Source organism: Archocentrus centrarchus, chromosome 12, assembly GCF_007364275.1.
Source record: "Archocentrus centrarchus isolate MPI-CPG fArcCen1 chromosome 12, fArcCen1, whole genome shotgun sequence".
NCBI lineage: Eukaryota > Metazoa > Chordata > Actinopteri > Cichliformes > Cichlidae > Archocentrus > Archocentrus centrarchus.
Window position 1 is genome coordinate 25211383 of NC_044357.1, and position 22267 is coordinate 25233649.

A 22267-nucleotide genomic window follows, 5' to 3' on the forward strand; every position below is an offset into this window, starting at 1 on the left:
ACTCCAATGTGATGGTGACACTAGAAATAGATAGCTGTCTGACAGACCTCCCCACCCACCCATGTAAAAGGCTCTTTATATCCCAAATACCAACCTCTGAACAAAGGAATTTATTCTTAGTTAAAAACATTATGTGTAAGTGCAACATCAGCACTGCAACTTGTATCTATTTCCCATATTTCTCCCATATTTCTCCAAAATATGGGATTAGAGCTGGAGTTAGGACTTTTCAGAAACAAATGTAAAGAGTTTTTGAGGCATGTGACAGTTATTTTGGTCCCCTGATTGCCAAGATTTTGCAGGGCAATAAAAAACATTCAAATGTCAGAAGGTTAGGGTCATCACTGACCCTACAAAAAAAAAAAAAAACTTTTCTCAGAGTCTGTCTCAGTCTGACTGATGTGCTTTGTTTGTCTGGCTGTATTTTGTAACCACGGACCCACTATTGCTTGCTGTTTGCTTTTACGTAACTCATGCCTTACGTTATGCATTTAGGTCCTCTTATCTGAACCCAGACAGTCTCAGCATTTTCAGCCGAGCTCTTTCGACAAACCAGGAGATTCAGCAGCAGCCGTGGAAGCATTCAGACCAACAGAGACGCCATCATGAGAAGTCTAATATTTGTGCTTTTGGTGGCTGCAGCCAGCGCTAAAACCTTCCAGCGCTGTGAATGGGCGCGCACGCTGAAGGCACGTGGGATGGACGGCTACCGTAATGTCAGCCTGGCTGACTGTGAGTATGAACCTGTCAGTCTGCACATGTTTGCTTTATTAAGAAACCTAAAGACCAACCAATGCAAAATGACTTCACATCCACTGTTGAGGGTTATGTTCATATCGACCCTGTATATGGAAGTTTTGCCTGTTTGGCATAACCAAATGGAAATTATATACCAGAAAACTGTAAAGCCAGAAATGCATGTAAGCAAATATGTTCAAGTTTCTGAAGCTATCCTCCTTCAGGATGTGGCTAAAATGCAGCACTAACTCTGTCACTGAGTGGTTCAATGATGACCCAGTTGATGACTCACTGTCACGTATGCTGTTTGCACTTCATGGAGTCGACCTGAAAGAAACTACAGTGCTGTCCAAAAGTCTCATTTCTTTATATTTTGCTTCCCAGGACTTCCTTGTAATCTCTAAGTGGTCTTCAGCAGTCGTTCTCCAGTCTTTCTGAGGTTCTTTCAAAGTTCTTCTTTGGACATCGGCTGCTTTTTCACTCATGTTCAGACAGTCCTCGTACCTGACCATGTTAGGAATGGGGCTTTTTTTCACACTGACCTATAAGTCATTCAACCATAAAAAGGCACTCAACTCAGGGGATGAACCAGTGTTGTGCCTACACATAACAGACAACTTAGAAAAGAACCAGTTTTAAATTGTGTCTTTAGACACTTTGTTACTATCAGCCTGCTGCAAAACATATAATTTGTTCCCATTACTTTAATTAAATTTACAAAAAGTAACAGTTTGACAGGAAGAAAATATAATCAGTGGATTCATCTGCCGTTCGCTGAAGCCTCATCAGAAATGGAAGGGTGGCTGTCAGGAAGAGCTTCTTGACAGCCACTCTTCAGCTGGTGGTGTTGGAGATCTTATCAAAACCGATGGAATTATGAACAAAACATTGAAATAAAAATAAAAACAGTCAGATTTTGACATGCAATACCATCTGGAAGCCTCTGATTGTCGTGCTTCATTTTTCAGTGTGGCAATGATCCCAAACACACCGCGAGTGCAGTGAAAGCATAGCTGTTAGAAAAACACACAGCATCAGCCTGTTTTTATAATATAACAACAGAAACGTGTGTGAGTGAGAAAGTGTTGCTTTAATACCTGAAGTCTGGGTTTCAGGTGTGTCGTCTCTTGTGTTTCGTCTGCAGGGGTCTGCCTGACCAAATGGGAGTCGAGCTACAACACGATGGCGAAACACCACAACAACGATGGATCCACTGATTTTGGCATCTTTCAGATTAATAGCTACTGGTGGTGCAATGACCAAATCATGTCTTCAAAAAATGGATGCAACATCAACTGCAGCGGTCAGTGATGAGCCGGGTCTTATTCTCAGGTCTTGTTGTAGCCTGAACGACGCTAAGCTTTAAGATCGGGTCGTGCCGTGAAAAGAACTTCATCAGTATTAAAAACGTCACGTTTTCTATCAATCATTACGTAAAAGTTATACAGGTCCAGCCCACTAGAGATCAGATTGGGGTTTACCTGGTCTATGAATTAAAATGAGTGTGATATTTTTGCCCTCGGGCCAGGGTTATTTCACTGATGTTACCGAGCTGAGGTCTGTGGAAACATCACCTGATGATGACCCCGGTCTGACCCTATCTTTGGGAGAAATATGGGGTCAGAGTTTTCAGAACAAATGTAAATAGTTTTGGAGGCACGTGATAATTATTATTTTGGTCCCCTGATTGTTCTGCAAAGTCGTGACAATCTAATCTCAGAGGGTTGGAGATCATCACTGATGAGGGTTAACTGAGCAGATGTTTCCTGCTCCACCGTGTGTGAATACTAGTCACTAACTACAGAATAACTACTGGTAACCTTCTGTACTGTAACAGGGACAAAAATATTTATGTTAATATTAACTTCTGAAAACATTTTGGTCCTTTCTATAAAAATGGGAACCAATTAAAGATTTTAGTTTGCGTTCAGCTCATCGTAGCATCTACAGGACTGCAGGAACTGCCCTCAACCCACTGAGAATCCTGCTTCCTGATCTGAGATCAGTACAATGCTGAACATATTCTGAACACACCTCGTCCTTGTACCAAAGGTGCTTCATTAACATCACTGTTTGTGTGTGGATTCGTGTTGTACTTGTTGGACCTTAATCTCCACTTTTTTAAAATGATCATAACAGAGCTTTTGAGTGATGATGTCACCGTAGCAATCAAATGTGCCAAGCGCATCGTTTTGGAACAAGGCATCAGAGCCTGGTGAGAACAGATCACATGATCCTCAAACTGCTGCTTTCACTGGCCTGATGTTCACATGTGAAGGTGATCCTTGTGGTTTCAGGTATGGCTGGCTTAATCACTGCGATGGCCGTGATCTCAGGCCCTATTTGGACGGATGTGGTCTTTAACCAACGCAGGAGGGTCTCACTGACATGATGAAATGTCCTCATCTTCTCCTGAAGCATTTAAACTATCTCTGAGCTGCAGAACAGCGAGCTGCTCTAACTAATAAACTCAGTTAAAATCTAAACTTTCAGTGTGTTTGATTTATTTCTAGGTTTTAACCCTAACCCAACCCCAATACTAATCTATGCTGATCTAAGTCTTTACAATCAAACAAGAGCATAATACCTGCAGCTGACACAAATCAAACACTATCTAGAGTTTTTCCAAAAAGTCCCTCTTGCCTTTCTCAGAGAGGTCAGGGTTATCAGTGATGATCTGATTCCTTTTTTCACCATATTTCTTACATTATTTTTCAGCTGGAGTCCTTTTAATTATATCTGGCTGTCTCTTATTCTGGATTAATGGCACAGATTAGAAAATTAGCGCCACCTGCTGTTTGTTTTCATTCATTCATTCTCATTTTATTTTGGTAATAAAATCTGACTGACATTCAGAAGGGAACGTGATCATGTTAACACGCGCTCATTTTCAAAATGATTTTCTGATGTAAAAAAATCATAAGTTACATTGTTCAGGTTGTTTGACCCAGTCAGTGAAGGTGAAGAAAGTTTGCCATCATGTTTGGAAGCATTAGGACGTAACTTTAACACAACCTCCGAGTCTGAGAAGTGAAGTCACACCAAGCACCTCAAACTTTGACTCTGCCGGCGGCAAAAAGAAGTTCAAATTTTAAAAAGTCTATGAGAAAGAGCCTTAATGTGTTTATGTTCTCGTTCACCAGTTTAAAGTCTTCCTTAACTCAACATGAGTATTTTGTAAATTTATGGTCCCATGCTGTGTATAATAAATGGTCACAGTCAGGAATCTGAATGACTGCAGCTTGTAGAACTTCAGCAGATTTTGATTTAGATTTAGGCATAATTTAGTCATCTGAACAGTTTTAGTTTTAGTCGACAAATTATGGTAAGAATATAGTCACTAAATCTACAGTCGATTTAGACTAAAATATAAAGGGTGTAAAATGTAAATGCTTTTTCTCCAGTTCCCTTCAATTAGTCATTATACACACTTACACAAAATTAAACATTTATTCAAAGTTAGGGAATATTATTAATAATATTAACATTAGCGTTTCACCTGCTTCCCACACACCTGATCATTAACACCACCTCACTGAGATAATCGGAGCGTTTTACAGCAGGACGCTCTGAAAGGTACAGGGCAGTGTTCAGGACTAAGATTATAAAGGCTAATCCACCGCGGTGTGGAGATTTTCTCTGAACACAAACTGGGAAAAACACTTTACCCTGCATGACATTAAAATGCTGACCTTTGCATGGAGATCTGGGTGACTGGTTTGCAGATGTCGTTTAAGATTTGTCTGTTTTTACCCGAGATAGTCGCCCCACATGGTTTACACATCGTTTTGTTTGTCACAACGTCAAAGGACAAATGCGTCCATACATCGGCTCTTCTCTTTCTCCCTGCTGACATTGGTTACATCACTTAGTTCTATCGGAAGGAACGACCAATCACAGGCTAGTTTGGTCTTCCTGGGTTTAGAGCAAATTTGTGTATCTGTGCGTTTGATTGGATGTTTTCCTAACTTGTCCCACCCTGTCACAAAATTAAATAAGTTCTGATTGGATGTCGTCCCCGACAAGCATTTTTGTCTCGTTTTCACTCCTTGATGAAAGTCAATTAATTAATTTAATCATCGTTTTTTTTCCTTTTAGGTAGTTTTTATTTAAAACTGAGGAAAATATTTCGTCAACAAAATTAACACTGATGACTTCATCCATCTCTCACAGTGTTGTGGTGGAAGTTCAGCCCACTCTTTCAGTTTGTTGCGGTGTTTGAGGTTGTGCGCAGCTCCCTGAAGGTCCTGCCACAGCATTTTAGTCAGTTGAAGGTCTGGACTTTGGATGATTGTAACATCTCGATTCTTCTCGTTTGCAGCCCTTCTGCTGGAGATTTGCTGCTGTGCTTGAGATCAGTGTCCTGTTACGTGACCTGATTTGGGCCAAGCTGACATGTGACCCTAAAATACTTTGATATATAAAGAAGTTTGTTGTCGACTCAGGGACTGAAAGGTGCCCAGGCTGTGTGGCTGCCAAACAAGCCCAAATCATCACCTCTCCACCACCGCGCTCGACTCTTGGTATGAGGTGTTGGTGCAGTTTTCTCTGCTTTGGTCTCATCTTTTCCAGCAGTCTTGTGGTTGGTTGGCGAGCCAAAGTAGTGCTGCCCTGTTCTTCTTAGAGAGCAGAGGCCTTCTCCTCGCAACCCTTCCAAACAACATACAACATGCTTGTTTCTTTCCAAATTGTGCTGTCATGAACTTTAACATTTAAGATACTGTCTGAGGCCTGCAGAACCTGAGATGTAGCTCTTGGGTTCTTGGGTACCTTGTGACTGACATGTCACCACCACACAGTGTGTCCCTGCTCTTTCAGTCACCCGGCTCGGCTCATCTGGTTTAAAAAACTAAGATAGGGACAGAAAAAAGGTCCAGTTTGATCATTCAAAGGCAGATTTCACAAACCAAGAGCTGATTTAAGAGGCCCGCTTCCTACTTTTCCAGCTACAGTCGACAGACAGAAACATTTCAATAAGTCTGGTTTTCAGAAGTCATGATTTCACAGAGCTGAAGAGTAAACACAGTGACTTCACTCCTGTCAGTGATGCTTGGCTGACAAACATCACACTGAGTTCATCGTTTATGTTGAAGCTCTGTAGCTGATGGAGGTTTCAGCACCTTCAGATGGCCACGGTGGGGATTTGAGCGCCATGTAAACAAACCTGAACTGAGCTGAACTGGGATGATGATAATTTAACTGCAGTTAAAGATGTTTGAATTTTTTGAATGCTGCTGTTTATTTCCCATAAACTACAGTTAGGCTGCACCAATGATGACTGCACAAAGACACACACACACAAATTGTTTGTATTGATATAATGGATTTTTTGACCCCTCACCTTACATCCTTACAGCTGCGCTCATGAATATTCATATGTTATAAATGCAAAAAAATTAATTTGTGTATGTGAAAGGGGTCGCTCATAGTGACAAATACGCTGATAATTATGCTCTGCAGCTCTCATCAGCACTGGAGCCTTTTTCTTGTTTATTATTGTGTCTTTTTGTTCCTTTGATTCCAGAGGAAACGGCTGCTTTAAGTCTGAAAACGCTGATAAAGCCTCTGCACGCTCGTAAAGTCAGGCTTATGCTCAGATTCATGAAATATGCAACATATAAGCTGCAACCTCTCTCGTCTTTGTGCTCACACTTCTCCCAACATGCAGGAGGACACCCCAGCTGTCATATTCATATTCACTGAGTCGTGCTGCTCGGTGAATATGAATATTTTTAAAGAGATAAAAAGTTCATATTTGGTCAGTGATCACTTTACTGCTCACAGCAGAATGGAACAGGTATTTATACTACTAAAATACTTCAATACTTCTTATTGAAGTACGCTATACTCAAGTTGTGCTGACTGTATCCTGACTGTCCATGAACACAAAAATTAGCTTTTTTGTTACCATTTTGTTTTCATCCCTGAGGCCTGCAGTCACAGCACTCAGCAGCTCCTCTACAAAACTCTGCATGTGTTAAACTTTCTCTGTATATGAAGTTTTTATACCTTCATGTTCTCAAAGAGCTCCTCAAACTCTCAGTCTGTTCATGACATCCAGCCCTGTGTGTGTTGTAGCATCTCTGAATGAAGTGCTCTCGAGTCTGAATGGGAGCAGAAGTCTGCAGCCAGCTTTCTGCGTGTCACAGCAGCAGAGCGATGCTCGTGTTTGCGAAGTTTGAGCATAAATCCAGCTTCATCACGACTGAAATCACCATCCTGCTGGCAGCTTCCTGCCCCCAGTCGAACCTCGGCCGGGGTTTTCTCATGCAGAGCACGGACGGAGCTGCCGTCACAGGATGGAAACAGGAATCCCTGAACGAGGCAGAGAGAGAGGAGCATCTGGCACCGAAGCGGGATTTTAAATGTGTGGTTGCGGTGATCAGAAACCGGCATCATGGAGCCATTAGCAGATGCAAATGAGGGCAGAGCTGGCAGGCTGGTTTGTCTCAGTCCATCTTTAACACACAAACACCACACACACACACACACACCAACACAACCACACAGACTCCCAACAGCTGGACCGGGAACAGTTTGTGCCAGCTAACTGACAAACAAACTACCTGCTGATCACTTTTCTTCGAGCTCCACCAGAGACGTCTTATCCAAGAGTTTCTTCATAACAGCATTTCCTGCTCTGCAGGCCTCTGCACCTCGATGCTCCCGGCTCTGCCTGGAGACAACGGTCCCCCCCACAGATCAACTCCTCACTGAGAGGCCGGGGGGGTGGCACTGAACCTGGTTAGGTTTGGGTCTTCAGTTTACACCGATAACCCCACACAGCCAAAGTCCCTTCAGCAGCAACTACAGTTTCAGTCTTCTCGGGACACTGGGATTTATGGAGGCTTATCCCATCATTCCTGGCAGTCAGAGAACTTCTATATAAACTTCCTTCAGCCCACTTTGAGCCACATCTCTGATTTCTTCAGCCTCAGTTTGGGGAAAAATCAGCGTCAGAGAAAAATAAAAGAAGCGTGACTGCGAATATAATCATTTATTCCAGTACAGGAAATGTACACATACGTTCTCAGAAGGTATAAAATTTGTCTTTAAATAAGCAATTGTTCTATTTCATATTCATGTAAATTCTCATTAATTAATTAAAACCCCTGAAGCTGACATATGACACCACAAAACAACCAAAATCATCAGAGCGAAAAATCAAAGTTAGAGTCAGCAGAAGCCGTCCAGCAGTTTGCAGCCTGACTTTGGGTCTTTGTGAGGGAGTTCTGAAGGACAATCTCTGGTTTTATTATTATTTCATCTGCTTCATAATAAAAAGAGAAACTGTGATCAGATAAATGCATGTTGTAAAGTTTGCACAGAGAGGATTTAAAGGCTTCAGACTCCACTTATTGCTGCTGTGGCCTCCGAGGCTGAAGGATCTGTTGCTGGTATTGTTGGGATTATTGCTTTCACTGCTGCTGCTGCTGGGAATCTGGAAAAAAGGTAAAAAAATCACTGCTTCCAGATGTTTACAAATGTCCAGTTAAAAAAAAAAAAAGTCCTGAAGAGGAAGTTTGAGGGAATCGTCCACAGAAACAACAGATCGGAGCGGGGGGGTCTGTTTGGGTCTGTGGGAGGTTTTTGGTTCGCTGAATGCATTTAGATGAAGATGAAGATGAAGATAACCCTGAGACTGGTGAACAGAGGAACTCTGGAGAGACACAGAGAGAAGAAGAAGAAGAGTTATTCATCCTGATAACAGGACAGTTCACAGTTCTGATTTACAAAGGAGGAATAAACACAATCATTTTAGAAAAATATGAAGCGGTCACACAGAACGCAGCGATGTGAGACCGTCCAGCAGTTTAATATCAACACTGCGTTTCAAACACTTTGGTCAATAAGACTCAAAAAGAGCTGCGATATTGATAAAGTTCAGCTTATTTGAACCCTGGAGAGAAACTGTAGGTTAACAGATTATCAGTATCAGAGCTCGATCATTAGGGAGTATCAGACTGATCATAAATGAGCATTTTATTAAATTAATCTTTAAAAGGCAGTTTTAGGTTTGCTTCTCTCAGCTGCAGCCTCGGCGTGTTTGACAGTCAGTAAAGACCTCACACTGGATACAAGGTCACCGAACAGCTGCTCCGTGTTAGGATCAGTGCTTACAGCACAAAGCTGTGAACTGTTTGATGAAAATAAGAATTTATATTAGTTGGTGATCATCGGGGAAACTGCACCGAGGCTGAAGCAGAGATCCTGGATCAACTAAAAAATGTTGTAACAGCCCTTTTCCTGTGATGGGGCTTTGCTGCTCACTCTGACCCCGAGCTTCAAGCCTTTGGATGGTGCCGTTTGTTTCAGATACATTTTAACTTGTGATTATGGAGATGAGCTTATTTTACTTTATATGACCGTCTGACTTCCTTTGTCCAGCTCTGAGGAAAAGAAGATATTTCCGGGGTGAATCGTGGTATTAAAACTGTGCTCACACACAGAAGCTCGTGTGTGTGTGTGCATTAATGAACACTGATATCTAACATTGTGTGAGGCTTCCTGCAGAGACCTCTGAATAAAACTCCACCGCCCACCTCCTTCGTCTATAAAACTCAAATTGACTCGTTAAGTTCATCTTAATAAAACCCCCAAAACAAACTGCTGTGTTTCTGCCTCCTCCTGCAGAACGAGACACATTCGCCTCTGGACACACAAAAATATCCAATTAATGCACTGAGCTTCCATGCTAATCATTAGCTTCTCCATTAACCCCTCGCCACCTCCTCCTCCCCCCTGCTGCATTAATGAGGAGGGTGGAGCTACAATTAGGACCGCTTGTCTGCGGAGGCCCTCTGAAAACATTTTAATTATACATAAAACATCAGAGTGAAGCGTTCAGGCAGCAGGGGAGCAGGAGTGATATCAAACATTTCCTCCTCCTCCTCCGTCATGTTAACTCGTGTTTAAAACAAATGATGGCACATTAAAAACATCACAATCAAGAGAACAAAGAAGGAAATGTTTCCTCCGGACTGCTGACCCCTCACTTTCCAAATTTTCATCTTTAATGTGCCATTCTGAATCCCCACGTTCCCAAATCCTAAATAAACTGGTTCCTGTTTCAAATGTCCAATGCAGCCATTTTTAATCTGTAACTGTGGCGTTTTCCTCCTTCATTTTCTATTTTCCACCATAAATCTCTTCTGAATCCCTCTTGCTGCTTTCATTGTGCAGCTTTGAGCTCTAACTTTAGTCATCCTGCTAATTACCATCCTCAATTATTTATCTGCCATTGTAGTTGCCCCCCTTTACCTTCTGATTTAATATTTAATTGTGCCATTTGATTCCTTCGTCATGCAATTTGTCATTCATTGAGGTGTGTTTAAACCCCCCCCCATTCCTCCCACTCTCAGCCCTATACTGGTCACCATTTAAATGCAGAATATTTGGAGCTTGTACCATTAGGCTGTTAGAGGGTAATTTGATTACATTTGTCCCAATTTAAACTGACAGCACCATTTGGATTCCCTCCGTCTTCCCATTTGTAATGTTTCTACAGTTTTGAGTCCAATCTTTTACCCTTCACTCTGCAGTTTATAATTATCTGTTTAAAAGCTTCATTGTACCTTCCACCCCCCCACCTGTGACTGAACCTACCACCCCACAGGTAAGCGTTTTATTCACGGTCCCTTCCTGTGCCATTGTGACTCCTTCAAGACTTGTGTCTGTGTAGATTCTCAGTTATCCAGGTCATAGTAGTCTCTGGAGCTTGAAAAAAGGCGACTGGACTTCTTTTTGTTTCTTGAAGACGTTTCACCTCTCATCCGAAAGGCTTCTTCAGTTCTCAACCAAATGGTGGAGAGACCCAGGTATTTAAACCCCTGTGGGCGTAGTCCCCTGGAGGTGGTTATGACCCTCTATTGATCATGTGCGTGAACACTCGACAGGACAAGATTCAGCAGTACATCTGCATCTGAAGGAAAAAGGGCACTCTTTTGAGGATGCCAATGTTCACATTTTGGACAGGGAAAACAGATGGTTTGAAAGAGGAGTGAAAGAAGCCATCTATGTCCACTGTGAACAACCATCATTGAACAGAGGAGGTGGATTACGTCACCAACTTTCCCCCGCTTACAGTGCTGTCCTGAGCTCCCTTCCCAGACGTCTCAACCCCCATTCACACCTTTGTTCCAGTGACCTCAATAGGCCACAGGAAACAATGGAGCAAAGTCCTAAATTGGTTTCAACTGAAACCACTGATTAAATATGACCCACGCCCCCTTCACACCTGGGCACATGTGTTCAAGCACATGATCAATAGAGGGTCATAACCACCTCCATGGGACTACGCCCACAGGGGTTTAAATACCTGGGTCTCTCCACCATTTGGTTGAGAACTGAAGAAGCCTTTCGGATGAGAGGTGAAACGTCTTCAAGAAACAAAAAGAAGTCCAGTCGCCTTTTTTCAAGCTCCAGAGACTTCAAGACTTGTGTTGCTAAATCCAGACTTGATGATGAAGTCTTTGTTGTGTTAGTGTTTCTTTGTTTTACTGTCTGAGTATTAATGTGCGCGAATGCTTTCTCCCTTCACTGTTTCCATGTTTCGGTCTGATAATCCTCGACTCAGTCTTAATTACTCCCTAATAATTAGAAAATCCCGATAATCTGCTGCTTAATCGAGGCAATTCAGCTAACTGACAGCGCACACGCACACACACTCAGCGGTTATCAGCCTCATGAATGACTCTGAAGCAGATAATTCTGTGTCTCAACATGCACTAATTACCAGCAGCTGAAAAATGCTGCAGGAGTCTGAATCAGCTCCTCTGCAAATTACAAGATACACAGCTAATATCCACACACACACACACACACACACACACACAGAGAGAAAGAGAGAGGCGCTGTGTGTGTGTGTGTGTGTGTGTGTGTGGGTCACAGTCTTTCCTCAGTCAGCAGAGTGAATCTTTAGTCTCGATCAGATAAAAACAGCAGTCTGCACATTTTAAAGGAACAGTTCGACATTCAGAGAACTCCTCTTCCTCCTCATGTGAGGAGATGATCTCAGCTTCATGTCTGTGGGAGAGCTCTGAGTGGAGGAAGGTGGAGGCTCTCAGAAGGAACACTTTATTTTACCCCTTTATTCTGTTTACACACAGAAATCATAAATGAGGAGGATCACTCAGAAATTTTTGACAAATTCCACTTCAACTTAAAAGACATAAAATTAAATTAAATAGGAGTGGACTGATGTCAAAACTCAAAATCAAGGACTGCATGATTGGTGAGACGGTGGTGAAAACTTTAACATGGGTGAATGGTGGGTGTGACTTAGTTCATTTATATATTTTTGTTGGGAACATCCAGCGGCTGCTACGATGATGTGTGAGCGTCTGTGTGGGACTCTCATGCTTGCAGATAAAGTGTCTTCATGAACGAGGCCGCCCACCGGAGAGCAGAGAGCTCAATTCAGTTTAAATAACCAAATCATTAGAAAACGTACTCGTGCATGGAATCTGATTTCTACTACAGTACTGGTACTGGTATCTGCCTGTACTTGTGTATTTTTCTGAAGAGTTTGAACTTTGAGGAGTTACAGCCGCTGTGGTACAAGTACTACTGCAACTTAGAGCAACACCTGCTAATGAGAACTGATGAGATTTAAAGAAAAAAAAGAGGGCGTTAGACGTGTTCCCCCATCACTCATGGCACCACAACACGAGTGATTGCCACCTAGTGTACCATGTTTCCATGCAGAATAGAAAGAGCCGCATAAAAGATGGAGAATGGCAGAAGCCAACTCAGCCAGAAAACCAACATAAATAAATTAGCAGGATGCTGCAAATAAGAGTCAGAGCAGCAGGAAGCAAAGCAAACAGTGAGGATTCGACAAAGATTTAAAAGGCTTGTTTCAACAGCTCTGAAGCAGAAACACACACACACGCTGCCCACTGCACCCCCTCTCGCTGGTCCAGCTATAAAAACCCATTAGTAATCACTCCTCGACTCTCAGTGGCTCTTTTCGCCCAAACGACTTCCATCCAGCCAATCTGCATAAATCTGCATTAATGGACAATTTTGCCTCCATAGAAAACAAATGTGATAAAAAAAAGCCTCCTTATCTGCCAGCTTTTAGTGGAAGCATCAGCACACACACACACACACACACACACACACACACACACACACACACACACACACACACACACACACACACACACACACAGGCAGCCTCCATTAACAACACATAAATCCTGGCAGACATATCATGACATGTCTACAAAAGCACTGTAACACGAGTGCAGGACAGAAGAGCACTGTGATGCTGATGCTCTAGCTGCACAGAGCCCAACCAGTGAAACTGCAGCATTTGCACCACAGACTGTGAACATGTGCACGCAGCCACTGTAGACCTTCACTGATTGGTCTGTGGCAATTTAAAGCCTCGACTTCACAGCCATCACCATGCAGGTGCAGGTAGAAGGTTGAGAGCTAAGCGAACAGCTAACGCTGGAAAGCTCGGCTGGGTGATTTACACACACACGTGCTGCAGTCCTGTCAGAGGTGCAGGTGAGAGCACGGTGTCAGATCAGCCTGTCTTTAACCTGCAGCTCCCAAACAGGAAGTCAGTGTCACGTTGGATTGCACCAGTGCGCGAATAATGCAGGTAACAGTCAATGCAGCAGTAGGACTGCTGCAGGGACCACAGACAGGATAAAAGATGGCTGTAACTACCCTGATGTCACCCACTGGCTGACACGAAAACACCGACACATCAGGAACGTGCTTAGAGGTCAAGCTCAGGAGCACTTTCCCCACTTCTACGGAACCTGAAGTCGCCCCCTGGTGGCCATTAAAAACAAAGCAGTTTTAAGTCACCTCCACATTGGCTTCATTCTTCAGACCCACGAGCTGCAGCAGCCTTTAATGCTGCCGCTGTACGGACGTGTTTAAGGCCTGGGATTAGTCTGCTTTGGTGTTTGATAAGAGGTTTGTTTTCTTTGTTACATTTATTTTGCTACAGCTGCTGTAGAAGCAGAAACACCATCTTTAGCGCCACCCTCAGGACAAACTGCACTCAAGTTTTAAGCCACGAAGTCGCACCAAAGTTTAACTGACCAGACTGCAGTCATCAGATGAGTCTCCTTCTTGGACAAAAACCCTTTAAGGTCTGAAACTGCAGCAAAAACCTGTTCAGCAGCCTCTAATCTGCTGAGCCGTCCCGTTACCCCGGCGACCCTGACCTGGATAAGCAGCCGAGAAACAAGCGAGATGATGGATGGATGAGAACTTCTGAAAGTAAATGTTTTTAATCTGCTTTTGTTTACAGGCTCCACAGAGTGAAACACAAGCAATAACCAAACAAACTGTAATACAGCACACGCATTAACCACTAACACACACACACGACCCCACAGACCATCAATCACACACACACACACGCTCACACACACACACACACACACACTCACACAGCTACGCTGCTGCAAAGCCGCGTTTCAATCAGACACTGAGAATCTCATCAGCATTCACAACAAGTCTCACTGAACACACACACACACACACACACACACACACACACACACACACACACACACACACACACACACACACACACACACACACAGAGGAGGTTCTGCATCATTCCAGATGTTTAAAGGTTACACATTATTCCTGTTTGATTCGTGTTGTGTAGTTTGTTTGTTCCTGGATCCTCGGGGTGTGTGTTTGCCTGGTTGATCACATATATGTACTGCAGCACAGAGTAAAATAACTTTTAAAAGCCTCTCGCAGTTTTTGTCAGTTGTGTTGTTGCATATTTGTGCAAATAAACAGAAAAAAAACATGATCTGTAACATGTGACACAAACTGACGCACAAACGTGTGACCACTAACCACATGACTTAATTTACTCATGATTTTGGACGTGTGACAGTCACAGTGATAATGTAGAATCAAATAAAAAAGACTGCAGCCACACAGGCTCAGAGACCGCTCTGCAACCCTCTGGAAAGTATTTCCCGACAGGTTGTGAGGTTGATGGCAGTCGCCGGGAAAATGATGATGATACTTTATTGATCCCACAATGGGGCAATTACAGTTAACAGAACACCCATCCAAGAGGACAAAACAAACAAACATGGGGAGATAGGTGAACTGTGGCCATGCTGAGAGCTGAAGAGAAAAAATGGGAAAATGATTGGTAAAGTCCAGAGGCGTCTGATTGAAAAATCCGCAGTACACAAATGGCTAACAACACGCAGCGTTCCCTCCTGAATGTGCGCTCTGGGGGCGTGGTCAGCAGGTACGGTGGTAATCGATGCAGTGACCGGCTGCTAAACAGCAAGCTAGGAACGGCGGAGATGGCAGAAAAGATAAGAAAGCCGGACATATGTGGCTAATATTCAAAGCACAGTCACTTGGACTCAGTCACATCACAGATATCCAAAGGTTTCCTTCACTGTTTATATGGTGCTTCAATTACAGGTGCGCCTGCAGCACCTTCTTTGAATCCCACCCAGTGCGAGCCGGCAGCCTCCAACCCCTGGTTGTATCGTGTCCAATATGGCGGACAACTCTCAAGCAATATGTGCAAGAGGTCATGTGAGAAATCTCAGCACTGACTGCAGTTTGCTAAGCTGAATGTTGTTCAGGGGAAATAAAGTTATATTCAAAAAGAGGTAGAGATCTCCACATCTGCAAACCAAAGGTATCTGTGTGGATAAACAGCAGCAGGAGGCTTTCACTCACTGACTCGAAACTTGGTCAGGAACTGATGATGGTTACAAAAGACCAACTTTTACCCCATCTAACAGTAACACTTTCCACGTGCACTTCTTCACGCTGCCACCAGAGGTCATCAAAACCTAACTAGAAGCTGCAGCAGCTGCTCACAGCAATGAGCGGTGACGGCTTTTCGGAGTCTGTTCATCACTTCATGGCAACTTTGTTTCCCGTCTCTCAGCGATCGTTCACCTCTGCTTCTCTTATTCAGTTTCTAACCTTAACCTGCAAGCCTGGAAGGTAGGCTGAGTTGCCGTTACAACAGTCTTACCTGCAGCTAATTCTGGAGACGGCATCTTTAACCCGTTAGTGCTCATTTCTCACCTGTCTGTCTTCAGGCCTTCTTCCCCTCGAGCAGCTCTCGGGTGTTTTCAGCAGCCCGCGCCAAACCGTCGGCCATCAGCGCTTCCTCCAGACTCCTCCTGGCCTGGTACACTTTCATTTCCTGCTCCCTACACACACACACACACACACACACACACATAAGTCTTTTTCTATTAAGATATCTTTATTACAATTCTTATTCCACAGCCTGCTGGTTTCCCCTGACAGTTTTAATTTAACATCCAGACTATTTTTGTAAAAAACAAACCTGAAGCAACTTTATTAATCAGTGCAAATGTATCAGAGCCTGCAGACTAAACCTGCACCTGAAGCACTAAATCTTAATACAACAATAAATCATCTGACATTAAAATGAATGAGAGTAAACACTTCTGATTTTCTCTGTCAGATGTGTGAACAATAAAAGACTGGTGTCTTTAATAGGGTCAGGTAACTGGACGCACAGATCAGGTCTGATCAGTTTTTTGGAGGGTTTTGTTTGTTTTTATTGGTCAGTTTTTTTTTTTGCATGATTTCATTAGATTTATCTCAACTTTGTAGTTTGTGTCAAGAGCTGAATATAAAAGATAAAAGTGAAACCAATGTGCCTCAAACATGCATTCTTTTTATCAGCCAGCAGGGGGTGACTTGCGTGGCTGCAGAGGTTTCTAGGTGCACAGACGTCTATGAGAAAACGGCCACAGGCTCAGCTGATTTGTGAGCACTGCAAGGTGAGTTTATGGTCTCAGTTGCCAATGCAAGTCTTACTGAATGTGACACGAGGTTGATTTTGGTCCTCAGTGTTTGTCTTCACATGAAGCCGTTCCATTCAGTCTGTGTAGACTCACTCCAGCTGACACAGACACTCAGCTGTTCATTTCCTGTCACGCTGAATGAAACATCGTGTCCATTATGTAACTTTAGGTCACTGTAGTTTCAGAAAGTTATCCAGGATCAGCTCACTGACAAACAGCTTGTGGCTGACCCATCACTGAGTCACAGCCGCCCCTCTATCATCACATCTGGATTTAAAACATCAAGATGGCGACGGTGGAAACGCTCATCTCAAGGCTTCAGCAGTACTTCACACACCAGCGGGTCAATGTGGCAGTCACAGCCATCTTTTATGCCATCTACGGTCTGAACGCACCAGAAGGAAGCAGGCTGTGATATTACTGTGTGGCAGGCAGTGAGGCTGCGCTGTCCCTGTGCTTTTCCTTAACTAATCAAAGTAGAATTTCACCCAACATAAACACTACAGCCAGAATACTTCATGACTTCCTGAACACACCCTCCATTTTTACATAAAGCACGAGGATGTACGCTTCCATTAAAACGTCCACTTCTCATTTCCAGCTTCAGGAAGCTGATCAGACACAGGCCAAAGATCATCACTGAACATCTAACCTCCTATATTCATCACTTTTATGCACAAACACTGTTGGGATTAAACGTTTTTAACTCATTCTCACCTAAAATATTCAACTTATTTTATCAAAATGAAGATATTATGTAGCCACATTCAAAGCTGCTTTAAAGCTACTGTGTAAGCTGGTGTCTCTGTGCTGAAGCATCCTTTACCAACACTGGCCTCACCTGAACATCTGAGACTGAATCTGGATTAATGAGTCTGAGAGAAATCTGAGGAACCGTGTCAGTCTGGACACAGACTCATTTTCCAAGCAGTAATTAAAAATGGAAAAATGTGGCAAAAAGAGAAAGAAAAGGTGGATAGACTGAAAAAAAAATGAGAAAGTGGGAATTTAAAAAAACAGACATGTGGGCCTGTGTGCCACAGGAGGAAGAGGTGGAGGAATGATGAAGAGGAGGAGGGAGAGGAGAGGAATGAGAGTGATTTAGGATGACAAGCACATTCAGCTGAAGAGCGAGAGAGAGAGGAAGAAAGAGGAGGTAAGAGGGAGAGAATTGGAAATTAATGGAGGGGAGAGATAAGAAAAGGAGGAAGAGGAGGAGGAGGAGGAGTGGAAGGAAGGCTGGAGGGATGGAGGAAATAGAAGAGGAGAGGAGACAGAGGAAAAAGGAGGAGGAGGGGTGGAAATGGAAAGGAATGAAAGATGAAGGTGGGAAAACAAAAGAAGAGGAGGAAGAGGATGCAGCATAGGAAGGATGGAGCCAATAAAGAAAAGAAGAATGAAACAATACGAAAGGAAAGAAGAAGTGGACGATAGAGTAACAAAGAAAATATAATTAAAGGATTAAAAATGGAAAAGGAGTAAAGAGGTGAGGAGAAAACAGGAAGAAAAAGGAGGAGAGAAGATGGGAGGGAAGGATCGTGTGATGCATTCGAGTGATTCTGCTGTAATGGCTTCAGCCAGCTGTTCTCCCCACTGTTTTCCACTGGACACACACACACACACACACACACACACACACAGTCAGTACATGTGTGTCCCCACAGTGCCTCCTGCTGTCAGACTGCAGTAACTGCCTTTGTGGTTTATGGGGACTCTGGTCACCTGGCAGGACAGACGAGGGCGGAGAGCAGCAGCAGGATTATAAAGTGTAAAATGAGCTGCTTCGCTTTCCAGATAAATTAGGCTACATCGAGCCTGCAGGCATTCAAAGCAAAGAGGACAGAAGAGAGCTGATGTCCTCATAAATCAGGAAGCCCTGGCGTCCCATCCACGGTCTGTGCAGGACAAACACGCCCCCAGCAACCGGCCTACAAAACAGTCCTTATAGACGCTCATCGTGTCACTCAAAAACCACTCAGACCTGCTTCGAACTATCAGCTAATGCTAGCTAGACTGTTAGCAGGTATCTGTGTCAGTCAGACACACCTGGTAATTAGTGCTAATTAACAGTAACAAAATAATTTTGTTCAACAAAATTGATGGTTCGTTAGTACGATTAACTGCAGTCTTTTTATTTGTCACATTAATGCATTAAAAATGGCTCCAACAGCACAAACGGAGCTCCAGCTCAGCGTCACCATCCACCCGTCAGAGCAGCAACTTTAAGCCTCACCAACATCCAGACTGATGAGTTTAGAAAAACCACCGTTGGTGTAGTTGGTGTGGAAGGTCAAATATGGCGGTCAAGGGGTTTTTTTTGTAGCAGGCTGTAAACGTGGACGGTTAAACTTGGGAGTCTACGGGGACGGCCTCATCTTTGGAGCCAACCTGAGGCAGACGCTAACGGAGCTGCAGCGTTCAGCGTGCCGTAGACGGAGCCACTTCAGGGCAATGATGGAGGTAATGATGACCTGCAGCTTAAATGCCAACATCCTCGTCCTCTCACAGCAGCTCATTCTGAGCAGATAACCGGGCTGGTGTTTTGGAGACCGTGAACATTTTTTGTTCCAAGACAGTTGGATATTAAATTGAATCGTATGTTTGGTGTGAAATTACCAATGTGGTTTCTTTTCTTCCTCCCCTCCTCCAACTCCCTTCGTGCTTCATTTCTCCTCATCTCTCATCATTTGTCTCCTCTCTCATCACCATCTCATCCTCCCCTGTCCCTACAACTGATTATTCCCTTTACCCAGCATGCATCAGTCATCGGCCCTCATCTGTCTCATCCAGCAGGGCGATAGAAATCCTTTAGGTTTTTATCAGAAGCTAGAAGGAGTGAGAAATTATATTTTTCTTTGATAACAAACAAAACACAGCTCCGCCCCTCAAACGCCATCACTGCCTAACCGAGCAAACATCACTGGGCTGATACAGTGGATCCAGAAAATATTCAGAGCACTGTTTGCATGTCTGGAGATGTGTCCATAATTTAACTGGAGTCCACCTCTGACTGAAAACCTGGAGAAATCATGGCTCAGGATTATACTGCAGACAGACCCTACTGGGAGCTTCCCAAAGTGCACTAAAAGGAATCATGAAATCAGGAAAAATGTTATCTGGACTCCAAGTACTGTCAGTTTAACACCTTCAGATACCGTCTCTACAGTAAAGCACGAAGGCAGAGGCATCGTGCAGCAGGGACCGGTCAGAGACCCAGAACATCCGAGGACAGAAGTGAAGCCACTTCCAGTCCAAGAGAGGAAGGATGGAGATAGAGAAGGAGAGAGGAGAGGAAGCGAGGTGTGGAAAGAAGTACAGGAAGTGAAAGTCTCATCAAGTATTTGAGTATTTCTGTTCTCCACTGGACACACACACACACACACACACACACACACACACAGTCAGGTGGTGTGCATCCCCACGGTGCCCCCTGCTGTCAGTCTGCAGTATCTCTCTGTGGTTTATGGGGACTCGGGGCACAGGGCTGGTAAGACAGGACTCTTAAATTCCAGAAAGGAGGATGAAAGAATGAGACAGCAACCGGATTATAAACTGGGATTAAAAACTGCTTCACCTCCCAGATAAACAACATCAAGCACTCAAAGCCAACACCAAACAAGACAGACTAAACTCAAATCAGAAGACCCGATGTCCCATCTCGCCTGGAGTACAGAAAATTATTAGTACACTAATATTAATACACTACTTTCTTTAGGACGACAGCCAAAAAGCCACCGTTGAGAAATCATGTGGAGTTAGCTTCAAAAGCTTACAGCCTGCATCTTTACTCTTCCAATAAAGATCCATAGTTTGAATTAATCTATCTGAGCCATGTGCAGCTATGGAGGACACAAATAACATTTTTGGTTATGATAAATGGTAAAAGACGATCTAAAGAGTCATGAAAAGTCAGATAAGCAGTTAAAATCAGCAGCTGGTCATGCTGAGCTGGATGAGACTGAATGGGAAACATTTTTATTACAGCTTTTGTAAGAAGGCAACACGATGGTAAGAAGAGTGGATCCCAGCGTGCATAAATCAAAGGTTGATAGAGTTTTTTTTAAACCACTTGCAGCACTTAAAATTTCTTCAAATATTCCCACGAGTACAAAAGTTCAAGGACAACAGTTTTCCAAGTTCACAGAAGCACAAAATAAATCGCCACTGAGAACGGCTTCATCATTCAGAGACGGCGCAGAGGAGGAAACGCTCGTCACACTCAGAGGTGTGATGAGGGGCAGCTCTATTGATTCTCATATACAGTAATAAAGATTGTTTACTTTGGCCCAGATAAACAGAGCCAGTCTGCTTGGATGTTACAGGTTCAAACGAATGGTGTAAAGGTCAAAGGTTCAGACGTCCGTCTACTTTTCAACTCATTTTATTGATAACAGGATGTTTTGTTTCCACCCTCTGAGGCCGAAGTCATCATCGGTGATGGCCGCCACGCTAACCCTCAGCAGCATGTCTTTATTTATTTATTGTCCTGAGTCATGGAAACCAGGACACAAACAAAAACATGGATCTAACTGACACACAGCCAAAAAAAAGGGTCATTTTTGCCTTTCTCTGAGATATTTGGTTAGGGTACATTATGGTTACCATCTATGATACCTCAGAGGGTTATGACCTGATGACTGGCAGGTCAGATTTAGCCCAGTAAACAGCACCCATGTTTGCTGCTTTTAACCAAAGCTCAGCTTTGATTAGGAGTCTGTGACACCTCAGCAGGTTTTTGGTGGCTGCTCAGAGGCAGGAGCAGAGCTGCTGCTCCTCCATGTTCAGGCATCTGATCGCGAGGCCTCTTATCTGCATGCATATATATATATATATATATATATATATATTAGGGGTGGGACTTTAACGCGTTAATTTTGATTAATTAATTATGGGGAAATTAACGCGTTAAAAATTTTAACGCATTTTAATCGCACTTTGCACCGTGGAACGTTTCTCAGTGCACGAGTTCCCGGCATACAGATTATATCGATGCACAATGTCCAAATTAGGGGCCGCATCCTGCGAAGGACCCGGCCCACGTCTTTCGCAGCCCACGAACACCACAAAGGCCGGAAGTGAGCAGCTAGCCTTCATATCAGCTGCCATCACCTCTGCGTAGCTCATGTCGCCTAGCAACCGTGAGTGCGAAGCACAGCTGTGTAAAAGCAGCTGTTAAACGGAGAACGAACTTTTTCTCCTTTTTGTGGTTTAATTTTAAGTCTTTAATTCAAATAAGCTGTTAAAACAAGCATAACACATTTCAACATCAAGGAATACAGCTGAGAGAATGATTAATTTCCAACTATATTAAGTGAGACATTAATGTTGAATAAAACTATCCAGTTATGATGCTTAACTTTAGTTTCAGGTGTTTGCTTATCACAGGAGCACTTCCACCCTTCATTGGTCTGTGTAGTAGACTGGTGGGAAAATAAACAACATTTTGAAGTTTAAGCTTATGTATATTGATTCATTCATCAACTAAACTTAAATTAATATTTCTTATGTCAAATATTGAAATGCGATTAAAATGCGATTAATTTCGATTAATTAATTACAAAGCTTGTAATTAATTCGATTAATTTTTTTAATCGAGTCCCACCCCTAATATATATATATATATATATATATAAAATCATATCTAATCAAACTCAGCATCAGGTAAGTGGAAGAAAACAGATAAATGAAGTTTCTCTGTGAAAGGTTCTGCACAAACC

General features: G+C 43.2%; 2 protein-coding genes across 2 annotated transcripts in view; one reads left to right on the forward strand and one right to left on the reverse strand.

Annotated features, from left to right (window-relative positions):
- Positions 1-439: 439 nt before the first annotated feature.
- LOC115789188 (lysozyme C-like) lies at positions 440-3224 on the forward strand. Its single transcript, XM_030742469.1, has 4 exons — positions 440-732; positions 1883-2041; positions 2878-2953; positions 3036-3224. The coding sequence occupies exons 1-4, from the start codon at positions 606-608 to the stop codon at positions 3100-3102; spliced, it is 429 nt and encodes a 142-aa protein (XP_030598329.1). The 5' UTR covers positions 440-605; the 3' UTR covers positions 3103-3224.
- A 4496-nt stretch (positions 3225-7720) lies between these two features.
- The window catches only part of mbd2 (methyl-CpG binding domain protein 2), a 62722-nt gene continuing 48175 nt past the window's right edge, over positions 7721-22267 (reverse strand). Inside the window, exons 8-9 of the mRNA XM_030742467.1 lie at positions 15796-15923; positions 7721-8398 (exon numbers count right to left, since the gene is read on the reverse strand). Of these exons, the coding sequence (XP_030598327.1) occupies positions 15806-15923 (118 nt within the window). The 3' untranslated portion in view covers positions 7721-8398; positions 15796-15805. The remainder of the gene's footprint in view (positions 8399-15795; positions 15924-22267) is intronic.